At 51.8% G+C, this 11,893-nt stretch overlaps 1 protein-coding gene across 3 annotated transcripts; it reads left to right on the top strand.

Moving 5' to 3' along the window:
• The first annotated feature begins 269 nt into the window (after positions 1 to 269).
• On the top strand, positions 270 to 11,086 carry AP1M2 (adaptor related protein complex 1 subunit mu 2). Of its 3 annotated transcripts, none has more exons than XM_019964163.2 (12): positions 270 to 428; positions 1,694 to 1,850; positions 2,047 to 2,114; positions 4,113 to 4,243; positions 4,355 to 4,502; positions 4,608 to 4,734; positions 5,427 to 5,569; positions 5,650 to 5,721; positions 8,266 to 8,424; positions 8,990 to 9,115; positions 10,160 to 10,235; positions 10,665 to 11,086. In XM_019964163.2, the coding sequence occupies exons 1-12, from the start codon at positions 387 to 389 to the stop codon at positions 10,685 to 10,687; spliced, it is 1,272 nt and encodes a 423-aa protein (XP_019819722.2). In that variant the 5' UTR covers positions 270 to 386; the 3' UTR covers positions 10,688 to 11,086. The 3 variants fall into 3 exon arrangements, with proteins under 3 accessions (XP_019819722.2, XP_019819721.2, XP_019819719.2); XM_019964162.2 differs by having other exon boundaries at positions 5,421 to 5,569; XM_019964160.2 differs by having other exon boundaries at positions 4,355 to 4,734.
• The last annotated feature ends 807 nt before the right edge of the window (positions 11,087 to 11,893 follow it).

Below are 11,893 nucleotides of genomic sequence, written 5' to 3'. Positions count from 1 at the left end.
TGTGGCAAAGTCAGGAGAAACCAGATGAGTGGATGGGTGGATGGATGAGTGGTTGGGTGGTTGGATGGATGAATGGATGGATGGATAGATATTCGGTTCCTTGGAGGGAGAATCGGTTGGTCTGGGGTCTCCTCCCATCCTCACTCCAGGGCGCGAAGGAAAAGTGAGGCGGGGCAGTTGTCACATCTTAAGCTCCGCCCTGCCCCGCCCCCGCAGCGTCTTCCCGTCGGCCGACGGCACCGCTCACCTGGTGGCCCTCCCCTTTAAGACGCGCTCACCTGGGTCCTCACCTGCGCGCGGGTGCTTCCGCAGGAAGAAGGAAGCGGCGCCACCACCGTCGCCTCCCGGCGCTCCCTCCCCACCCCCCAGGTCCGCCGGCCGCCACCATGTCCGCCTCGGCTGTCTTCATCCTCGACGTCAAGGGCAAGGTGAGGCTGGGTGCAGGGAGTGGGAGGCCGGCAGGTGAAGCTTGCTCCCTCCCGGACCCAGGGGGCGGCCCCTCCTTGCAGGCAGCGAGGCCCCGGAAAGCTCTGGGGGCGTGGGAACACCCCTCCCCCAATTCCTGGGACTCCCGCGTCGAACCCCACCTCCGCTTTTACTACCGGCGTGTCTGAGGGAAGGGGCTTCGCCTCTCTGAGCCTCAGTCTCCCTGTCTGTACAAATGGGAATAACAGAGGTCCCCACCCAAGAAGAATTAATACAGCCGTATGCAGTGTATACCACTTAGTACAGTGACCCTGCTGCAAACATTAGGCGTTCAAGCAATTGAAATTATTATTTCTATCACCGTCATCATCCACTGTACTGATATTTGGGGAAGAAAGCCGGGGCAGAAGACCGTACTTCCCCTGTGGGGCTGCCTTGTCTCTTTCTGGCGCCCCCTCCCATTCATCTTGTTCTGTCTGGGTGGGTTGCCCTGACCTCCTCCAGGAGATCTTCAGGGCCCTGCGATCGAACCTGCATCTCTTTGGTCTCCTGCACTGCCAGGTGGGTTCTTTACCAGTAATGCCACCTGGGAAACCCAGCAATAGTAACAGTGGTGATGAGAATAATATTCCTGATAATAAACCTAGTTAGGGCTAAGATGTGTGAGCACCTGCTGAGTACCTGCTTCCTTCTAAACACTGGACTAAACAAACCTCTCAGGTAAATATTATTAAGATTAACCACTTACTGCCTGCCAGGCAGAGCTATATGAGCTATGAGTGATAAATGGATATAATGTCTTTTTTTTCTTTTTTCCTCTCTCTCTCTTTTCTTTCATCGCCCCTACCTCGCTGATTTGGTGCCTATGAAACCTTGCTCAAGAGCAGGAATTCTGGAGCCAGGGCGTGTTGGCTCAGTTCCCAGCTTCCTTGCTGGCTATGGACTGGGTCCATACCTCAGTTTCTCCATGTGTAAAAGGGAGATGGTGAGACCGCCTACCTTACAGGGTTGTGGTGACAACGATATAAGTAAGCAAGCATCCAGGTTTTAGCAGAGCACGGCTGAGGTGTCAGTGAGGGCTCTAGACGCTCTGGCTGTCACTGTCACCAGCCCACTTTCCAGAGGAGGAAACCGACATGCCGAGAGGCAGAGCCTTGTCCATGTCCCCTCAACCAGCAAGTAGGGTCAGAACCTGGCACTCTGATGCCCCCGGGGGGGAAGGTCCCTGGATCCCAGCAATGACCAGACCTTCTCTGCTCATCTTCAGCCCCTGATCAGCCGCAACTACAAGGGTGATGTGGCTATGAGCGAGATCGATCACTTCATGCCTCTGCTCATGCAGCGGGAGGAGGAAGGCGCCCTGACCCCACTGCTGAGTCACGGACGGGTCCACTTCCTGTGGATCAAATACAGCAACCTCTACTGTATCCAGCCATGGGCGGGTCCCTGGCGGCCTTGGGTGGTGGCATCTCAGGCCCAGAGATGATGGGCTGGGACGAGAGGTGCACGACATGGCGTGGCTCAGGTTGGAGAGTGGGAGCAGACAGGGTGGCGTTTCCGGGTCTAAGCTCCATTGGAACTCTCCAAAATGCCGCCTTTCCTTAACCTCGCTGCCTGCAGTGGTGGCCACCACACTGAAGAATGCCAACGCCTCCCTCGTGTATTCCTTCCTCTACAAGATAGTGGAGGTAGGTTCTGGCCTTCTATTGGCCGGCTCGTCTGTCTGTCCACCTGTCTTGCCCGCCTCTTTCGGGATCCATCCCACCTAGGAAGCCTTCCCTGAATCCCCGGGGGTGCCACCATCAAAGCCCCATCACTCTGTTCTCATCAGCTGTTGTGGGATCAACTCTCCCTATGGGGCAAGAAGCAAGGAAGTCTCCGAGAGGGTGTACTGCTCAAATCTGAACCCGAGGATACTGGGTTCCAGACCCAGCTCCGGTGCTTACTGGCTGTGTGACCTTGGACAAGTTACTTCTCTCTGTGCCTCTAACCTGGGTTTAATCCAGACGGTCCAGTGGTTAAGACCCCACGCTTCTACTGCAAGGGGCTTGAATTTCCTGATCAGGAAACTAGGATCCTACCTTCTGCAAGGTACAACCGAAAAAAAAAAAAGAAAAGAAATACTATATAAGCCAGGTTTAGTCCTGCCTCAGAGTTGTTGTAGAAAATAATTCAATCCAATTCAAACCTCTAGAGCACCGAAAACAGTGCTTAGTATACAGTAAGTGCTTAATAAAGATTTGATATTATTGTTAGCATTACCACTAATGTCATATCATATGATCCCATAGTAATCTTTTGAGCACTTGCTATATGTCATTCTCAATGGTTGAGAAAGTACTTTTTTTTTTAACTGCTCAGAATTTTATTTGGTAAACAAAGGACAGTACACCCCCAAGGTGTGAGGGCAGGCTGATCCTGAAGAAGTGGCTGAGAAAGTTACTTTTTTTCTTAGGTCACCTCCTGGCTTACAGGATCTTAGTTCCCCGACCAGGGATTGAATTCATGCTCTTGGCAGTGAAAGGGTTGAGTCCTAACCACTGGACTGCTGGGGAATTCCCAGAGGGATTTTTGGGATACTTTTCAACAAATAAGAGATCTGTATTGATTTGTCTCCTCTCTGCCAGGCAGAGGAGGGACACACAGCTGTGTATAAGGCAAGCACGGTCCTGGCCTGTGCTCAGGAGTTAAAGGGCATGAAGGATATTCAAGGGGACATTGTTTTAACCAGTGACTGGGTAGGTGCTAGTCTCACCCTGATACTCACAGGGGTCAAGGGATAGTGGTGGCTTCACCAAGGAGTAAGGCCTGTCACAAGGGGCCTGTGTGAGAATATCCTGAGCAGTGAGCATAGCGTGTGCAAAGGCCCTGAGGTGGGAACAGGAAAGGGCCACAGAAGCTGGAGCAGGATGAGGGATGGGTTTCCAGTGTTGGATGGATGACAGATTCTCTGCTAAGGAGATACTTACTAATTCCCAAGGGCTCCCATCTGGGGGTCCCCCAAGTCCCAAGGGCCCCTGGATGGAATTCAAGGAATCCATGAACTTAGATGTGTTTCTGTGTAGTGTAACAGTTTTCCTTTGCCATCTTATGGGGTTATTTTGGTTTGTTTTTGTTTTGACCATGCTGCATGGCTTCGCTTGTAGGATCTTAGTTCCCCAACCAGGGATTGAACCTGGGCCCTCAGCAGTGGAAGCGTGGAGTCCTACCCACTGGAGTGCCAGAGAATTCCCATATTGTGTCTTTTGTGTTGTGTGTGTGTGTGTGTGTGTGTATCTTTTATTTCATGCATTACAAACCTTATTCTGAGGTGGGTCCATTAACATCATCAGATACACGGCAATCCCATGATTCACACACCAAAAAAACATTCTGAGTCCTTCCAATCCCTCTTCTAGGAAGTCTTCTTGGACCTCCCTGCCTCTGGGTTCCTACTTCACTTGTTTTCCTCATTATTGCACTCTACATGTTGGATAATATTAGTCCCACTACCTGTCCATTCCCCCTCAAGACTGTTCCAGGAGGGCAAAGACCTTCTTGGCTTTGTTCACCGTTAATGTCCTGACACTGGTATACAGTAGGTACTTAATAGTTGCTTATTGGGTGGCTGGCTGGATGAGTGGGAACCCAGCCCAAGAGCTACACCAGACACATCTCTGTGGGTGTTGGTCTCCTCACACCCCCAGGTATTCTCCGAATACTTTAAGGAGCTAGAGGAGGAGAGTATCCGAGACAACTTTGTCATCGTCTACGAATTGCTGGATGAGCTCATGGACTTTGGCTTCCCACAGACCACAGACAGCAAAATCCTGCAGGAGTGAGTGGGCCGTGGGTCAGCCACAGGGTGGGCCATGGGTGGAAGAAACCTGGGGAGGGTCAGGGAAGTATCCTTGGGCCTATCTGCTCATCTCCCTGCCCCCCCTGCCAGGTACATCACGCAGCAGGGCAACAAGCTGGAGACGGGCAAGTCACGAGTGCCACCCACTGTCACCAATGCTGTGTCCTGGCGCTCGGAGGGCATCAAGTACAAGAAGAATGAGGTCTTCATCGATGTCATAGAGTCAGTTAACCTGCTGGTGAGCCTCCACACCTCTGCCCCACCCTCGCTACAGCCAAGGGCCAGGAGAGGGAGCCCTATGCTTGTTAACCGCCTCCCACATCACCAATGTTTGCATCCTCAGGTCAATGCCAACGGCAGTGTCCTGCTGAGCGAGATCGTGGGCAGTATCAAGCTCAAGGTGTTTCTGTCGGGAATGCCAGAGCTGCGGCTGGGCCTCAACGACCGTGTACTCTTCGAGCTCACTGGCCGTAAGTTTCTGGAAGGGGGTGCGATGGGGAGCCTGAGACCTCACCTCATCTGGGGTGGGTGGTACCCAGAGACCTGCTGTCAATTCTGAAATAGTACTCGCTTGCCCTCTACTGGTCTTGACCAGTACTGCAGCTGCTCGTGCCTTAATGCAAACAACTCTGCTTCATCATTGAGTGCCAGGCTCAAGCACATGGCAGAAAAGAAAAAATAATCCCTGCCCTCACGGAGCTGACGTTCTAGTGGGAGTAGGAGACAGAATAGCATTACATTTCTTCCCTGGTGACTCAGACAATAAAGACTCTGCCTGCAATGCAGGAGACCTGGGTTCGATCCCTGGGTCGGGAAGATCCCCTGGAGAAGGGAATGGCTACCCACTCCAGTATTCTTACCTGGAGAATACCATGGAGAGAGGAGCCTGGTGGGCTACAGTCCATGGGATCACAAAGATTCAGACACAACTGAGCGGCTAACACTCACAGGATAACAACCTGACAGCAAGGGCCTGATTGCCTGGGGATCCCAGCTCTGTTCCTGGCCAGCTGGGTGACCCCGGGCGAGTTACTCATCCTCTCTGGGCCTCAGTTTCTTCATCTGTAATATGGGGGTGATCATAGCAGTAGAAGGGGAGGTAAGGATAAGGACCCTGCCCTGGGCTCCAGTGTCACCCCGCTAACTCGGCTCTGAGTTTCAGGGAGCAAGAACAAGTCTGTGGAACTGGAGGATGTGAAATTCCACCAGTGCGTGCGGCTTTCTCGCTTTGACAATGACCGCACCATCTCCTTCATCCCGCCCGACGGTGACTTTGAGCTCATGTCCTACCGCCTTAGCACCCAGGTAAGGCAGGGTCGAGCCCTTGGCTGGAGGTGAGGGTTGACCCCAGAGCCTTGGAGAACTCCCTCTTCCTCTGTCTACAGGTCAAGCCACTCATCTGGATTGAATCTGTCATTGAGAAATTCTCACACAGCCGCGTGGAGATCATGGTCAAGGTGGGCCCCCAGGGTAATAATTACAGTGCTCAGATTGCCCCTCCTACGCCCTCAGCAGTCTAACCATATCTCCCACCTCCCTCCCCAATCATCACTTCCTTCCAGCCACACAGGTCTCCTGGCTGAGTCTCAAACATGCCAGGCATGGTCCCTGAGTATCCCCTCTCCCTGGATCACTCTGCCCCCAGCCACCCAGATATCCCCCTGGCTCTTTCCCTCACCTCCTTCAGTTCTTTGCTTCAGTGTCACCTCCTCAGAGGAGCCTTCCCTGATTTCTCCACCTCCCTTCTTTGCTCTGTTTTTTCCCTTAATACTGAACCACCACCGTGTGACACATGACCTTTTTACTTAATTAATTTACTTTAAAAATATACATTCATACTACTTTATAAATTTACATTTACATTGAAATTTATGAATTTGCATTTATATTCATATATGTATATAAACCATAGAGTGTGTTAAAGCTCAATGTTATCATTGTCATACCGTATCATCATATCATATCATATCATACCACACAGCTTAATTGAATGTCCCTGACTCAACCAGCACCTCTGAACCCCCACCTGCCCCTTGGCCGATCATGGCTCCCCCCACCCTTGCCCACAGGTGATCACAATTTTGAATATCATGTGAGTCATTTCTTTGCTTTTGTTTGTAATTTTGCCACCCTCATCTGTAAACCGCAAATACTTCATTCTGCCAGTCTCTGACCTTTATATCCGTGAACTCTTGCTGTATGACTTTTTTGTATAATTTGCTTTCTTCATGTAATGTCAACTCTTAAGAGGAATCCCAGGACCTGAAGCATAGGGCATCCATTTCAGTGACTGTAGAATATTCCACCAGGAGAATTTTCTCTCCTGTATCTTGCTTGGGTTGTTTTCAGTTCTTGGCTTCTCTGGTTCACATTGCCATGGATAGCCTTGTGCATGTCCCCAGTCCCCCAAACAAGAGCTTCTCCAGAACATAAAATTAGTCCCTCCTGGCCCTTAAAAAAATTTTTTCCCCCAGTCTCTTTTTTAATTAAGAAAGTTGCAGGGGCGGGGGAGGGCATGCCATACTGCATGCGGGATTTTAGTTCCCTGACCAGGGATTTAAGTTGTGCTCTGTGCGTTGGGAGTGCAGAGTTTTAACCACTGGACCACCAGGGAAGTCCTTAGCGCCCTTTACAGATGGGGAAAGAGGCCCAGAAGAACTCAGATGTCATTCATCTAGGAAGGGAGGGGTCACGTTGAACTTGGGTCTGCCTGCCTCAAGAGTCTGTGTTCTCAGATTTAACTTTGTTCCCCAGTCTTAGAGTCTCAGAGGAACTGGTACATGATGTAGACAGTCACTGCGGGGGGGAGGGGGCATGGTGTTGGTGCCCCCAAAGTCCCTGTCTCTATAGGCAGGAAGAAGAGAAGGGGCCACTAAAGCTGGTGCCTTCCTGGGACTTCTGTGGTGGCCCAGTGATTAAGACTCTGAAATTCCAGTGTAGAAGGCCCGGGACTTGATCCCTGGTCAGAGAGCTAGATCCCACATGCTGCAACTAAGCCCCAGCACAGCCAAATAAAAATAAATACTAAAAAGTTGGTGCCTTTAAAAAAGAACATCCCCTGCCCTGTTTGCCTCCAGGTCCTGTGCACCAATCCTGCCTCATATATCCCCGCCCCCTGGCACCAGATGATTAAGAGCAGCTATCACGGTGCTAGCTACTGCACAGGGACACTTAGAGTCCTTGTGTTAAAAGCTTGCGCATGTCAAAATGGATCTGGATCTAGCTCTAATGTAATAACTTATTGTCTGTAGGGAGAGCATGTGAGGCTCAAGTCAAATCTCTGTGCTGTGCCGGCTACCAGCTACACAACTCAGGCAAAGTGCTCTTTCTCTCTGGGCTTCAGTTTCTTCATCTGTAAAATGGACCTTTGGAATGGCTCCTACTTTAGAAAATTAGTGAGAGGGTTAAGTACTTGGCACAGGGCCCTGCACATGGTAGGGGCTCCGTAGATGCCAGCTTTCAAATGAAAACTCGGAAATTCCCTGGTGGTCTATTGGATAGGACTCTTGAGTTTCCACTACTGGGGACATGGGTTCGATCCCAGACTGAGGAACTGAGATTCTGCATGTTGCAGTGCTGCCAAAAAAAAAAGAAAATTCTGATAGACTGAGGGTCCCATCCTGGCTTTGCAGGTGTGAGTGTGTGTCTTGACCAGGAGCCTTTATTATCTTGTCTGTGAAATGGGCTGAGGTGAGCCGGCCCTAGGAGCTGTTCAAATGAGGGATTACATTTTGAAGCAGGAAAAGGTATATGATACTTTCCAAACGGAAGGTGCCAAAAGCAGAACCACTGGAGTCTCTTGTGGGTGTGACTCTGCCCCTTGTTGGCTGTGTGTCTCCAGAGAAATGCCTTAAGTTCTCTGTGCCACTGTTCCCTCATCTGGAAAATGGACAGGATCGTGGTCCCCACTTCTGGGCTCTTGATGAAATGGTGCGTGGAAAGGGCTTGGTCTCCATTTGCGTGAATGCACTCTTCACACCCCACATTCTCTCCACCGACAGGCCAAGGGGCAGTTTAAAAAGCAGTCTGTAGCTAACGGCGTAGAGATATCGGTGCCCGTACCCAGCGATGCCGACTCCCCTCGCTTCAAGACCAGTGTGGGCAGCGCCAAGTATGTGCCAGAGAAGAACACGGTTATTTGGAGCATCAAGTCTTTCCCGGTGAGCCTCGGGGATGGACCGGGGAACTGGAGGACCAGCCCTTGATGAGTGAGGGCGAAGTAGAGGATAAATCAGAGCCACATATGCATGCACGTGGCTGTCCTTTGTAGATGATAAAACTGATGGTGGTTAAGCTCTCAGCATGGTTAAGCTCTCCTTGTCCTAGGTCTTGAGGAAACCAGCCTTGGGTTCAGATTCCTCACCCTTGTTTCTCTGAGCTTCCCAGCCTTGGGGACCCTACTTCCCTTCATGAAGCCTGAGCGTGTCCATCTGTGAAATAGACAGGATCATGCTACCCACGTCCTTGGGCTGCTGGAGGATTTGGTCTCTTTGGGATCTTGGTTGGGGGATGTTCATCGGCCCCTGGAAAATGGGAGATGATCACCAGAAGGCCCCCAACTAGGCTTTGCTGTCAGAAGCTTCGTCTGTGAGTTTTGGCCAGGAAACTTTACTTTCTGGTCTGTCAGATGGGCTGAGAGCAAAGCCTGCCCCCAGGGGGCTGCCATGAGGAGTGGTCTGGGGTATAGGGGCCCTCAATGTGTCTGATACCCCCATGTTCCCTCAGGGGGGCAAGGAGTACCTGATGCGGGCCCACTTTGGCCTCCCCAGCGTGGAGAAGGAGGAAGTAGAGGGCCGGCCCCCTATTGGGGTGAAGTTTGAGATCCCCTATTTCACTGTCTCTGGGATCCAGGTGAGGGAAGGGGGCAGGGTGGTTCCTCTCCTTGACCTTGGTGGGTCCCCCTTTCTCTCATTTCTTGGCTTGGACCGCCTCCGTTCCCTGGCTTGGCTCATCTCCTCCTTTACAGTCATTCTTTTTTTTTTTTTCTGGAACAGTGTTGCTTTTTCTTTAAACAAACATTTTAATTTCAACTTTTGGGTGTGCTGGGTCTTCGTTGTTGTGAGTGAGCTTTCTCTAGTTGCAGTGAGTAGGGGCTATTTTTTTAATTGCGGTGGCTTCTCTTGTTGCAGAGCATGGGTTCTAGAGCCCGAGGGTTTCAGTAGTTGCAGAGCACAGGCTTAGTTGTTCCTTGGCATGTGGGATCTTCCTGGACCGAGGAAGATCCCGTATGTCCCACATCCCACAAACCCATGTCCCCTGCATTGGCAGGCAGATGCTTTTTTTCAAAAATGATTTCATTTATTTATTTTTGGCTGGGCTGGGTCTTCACTGCTGCACAGACTTTTCTCTGCTTGTGGTGTGTGGGCTTCTCACTGGTGGCTTCTCTTGTGGAGCACGGGCTCCAGGGCGCACAGGCCCAGTAGCTGCAGCATGTGGCCTCACTAATTGTGGCTCCTGGGCTCTAGAGCACAGGCTCAGTAGCTGTGGTGCACGGGTTTAGTTGCTGCAGGGCATGTGGGATCTTCCCAGACCAGGGACTGAGTCCGTGTCTCCTGCGTTGGCAGGCAGACCCTTAACCACTGAGCCATCAGGGAAGTCCCACGGTGCTGCCTCTTCTGCTCTCAGCCTGGGTCCCCTTCCCCTCCCCCCTAACTTTGCCCTGTGCCTAAACTGTATTGTGTCACTTCTCTTAGAATGTGCCATCTTTCCCTCTGTCCTGGACCACCTGATCTCCCCCACACACATACCCTGTCCTGGTCACATCTTTGCCCTGAGCCTCGTTACTTCATTCCTCCCAGGCTGTGCTTTCTTATTCCCGGAAGTTGTGTTATGTTCCGCTGGCCCCAGCCTGCTCTTTCCCCCTATCCTGGGCCACCTCCTTTCATCCCTTTCCAGGTCCGATACATGAAGATCATTGAGAAGAGTGGTTACCAGGCCCTGCCCTGGGTCCGCTATATCACCCAGAGTGGCGGTAAGGCGGCCCGGCTCCCTGAGATGACAGGGACAAGGACATGAATGGGGATGGCCTTGGGGCTTTGAAACATCTTGTCTCAGAGGGCTCCAAAACCGACAGGCGTGGCCCCCAGGTCTATCCTATCTTTGTCAGTGTGCCCTCCCGAGCCTCGGTTTGCCTGTCTTTAAAATGGGGACAGTTGCCAGTTCCAGGGTAGTGGTGGTGGGGTTTGGATAAGCAACTGAACACACAGCAGCCCCATCTATTGCCTGGAGACAGGCATGTTGCTGTGTTTACAGTCGCCATGTTTGAGCCCATCCTTAGCCCTGTTACATACTTGTGGGGTTGATCATGAGCACTGCGGAAGGGGATGGGTTGTGGGTGGGGGTGCTGTCCTGTCTCCTTCCCCCAATTCTGAGATGGTCCCTGCTCATTGTTTCCCTGCAGATTATCAACTTCGTACCAGCTAGAAGGGAGAAGTGGGAGCCTGAACCTGGGCTGTCTTCTCCCCAGGCCCCAGCTGCAGACTCCACTAGAGAAGGAGGGAAGATGGGGTGTGTGTGTGTGTGAGAGGGCAGCCCTTGAATTATTAGTTCGTTACTCCCAGCACCCGACTTGCTCCTACCCTTTTCCTTTACCGGTAGGCTGGGAGTGATAGTCCCCAGCTCTCAGACTCTCACCCCTCCCCCTCCCCCTCCCCCAATTTTATATGAAGAAATAGAAGAGGGGCTTGAAGTCCCCCTCACGAGTGCCTTCTTGCAGTGACCTGCCTTAGGAGGTGTGGGGAGTCCCTCCTCCACAGCTGCTGAACCCAGAGGCCCCACTGGCCCATTTCTGAGTTTTAGGATGGCATTAAAAAGATGAATCTAGCTGCTGTTATGTACTTCTTGGCTGGGCGCTGGGGATGCCAGGGGTGTCCTGGAGTGCTGGGATAAGAGTGGGCAACATATATCCATTTCTCAGCCCTGGTCATCTCTCAGCTAGGCCCTCGCAATTGCTCCCACCTTGGTCTCCCAGGCTGCTCTGGGCTTCCCTCTCCCATGACAGCCAGTTCGCATCATAGCCACCAGAGGGCGCCTATTAACTCCTAAACCAGATCGTGGCTCCTCAATACAGAAGCTTCCCAGGGTTTCACCCGTTGATTTTTGTCGTTCTGGGCAGCATGCGGGACCATAGTTCCCCCACCAGGGATTGAACCTGGACTCCCTGCAGCGGATGCGCGGAGTCTTAGCCACTGGACCTCCAGGGAAATTCCCCATTCTTTTTAAAAAGTAAAAGTTCTCACCACAGCCCACAAGCCTGTTCAGCCCTCACCTCCTCACCCTTCTCTCCCTCTCTATACGTCTCTTCCTGGACTTACTAGACATGCTTACAGCTCAGGGCCTTCGAATCTGTAGCCCCTCCATCTGGTATGTTTTCCCAGAGAGACACATGGCTCCTTCCCTCACCTTCAGGTCTCAAATCAAATGTCACCTTCTTAGGGTGGCCATGCCCGACCTCTCTATTTCAAAGCCTTCTTTTCCCAAGACACTATTATTTATCTCGTTTTGTCAGCTCCACAGTGTATAGCACTCGGAAAATACTTATTGTCGTCTCCAGCTCTAAAAGGTAAGCATCCAGCAGCCAGGAGGCATCCGGCTTGCTTTCCACTGGGGTGCCTAGTACACGGTAGCGGG

The sequence above is a fragment of the Bos indicus genome, chromosome 7 (assembly GCF_029378745.1).
Source record: "Bos indicus isolate NIAB-ARS_2022 breed Sahiwal x Tharparkar chromosome 7, NIAB-ARS_B.indTharparkar_mat_pri_1.0, whole genome shotgun sequence".
NCBI lineage: Eukaryota > Metazoa > Chordata > Mammalia > Artiodactyla > Bovidae > Bos > Bos indicus.
This window is presented reverse-complemented; position numbering and strand designations above follow the sequence as displayed.

What these genes read in the sequence shown, in the direction of transcription:
- AP1M2 (XM_019964160.2), top strand. Translation starts at nt 387, where the DNA reads ATGTCCGCCTCGGCTGTCTTCATCCTCGACGTCAAGGGCAAG. An exon ending in CAAATACAGCAACCTCTACT is followed by an intron (nt 1,851 to 2,046) that starts GTATCCAGCCAT and finishes CGCTGCCTGCAG; the next exon opens with TGGTGGCCACCACACTGAAG. An exon ending in TCCTCTACAAGATAGTGGAG is followed by an intron (nt 2,115 to 4,112) that starts GTAGGTTCTGGC and finishes TCACACCCCCAG; the next exon opens with GTATTCTCCGAATACTTTAA.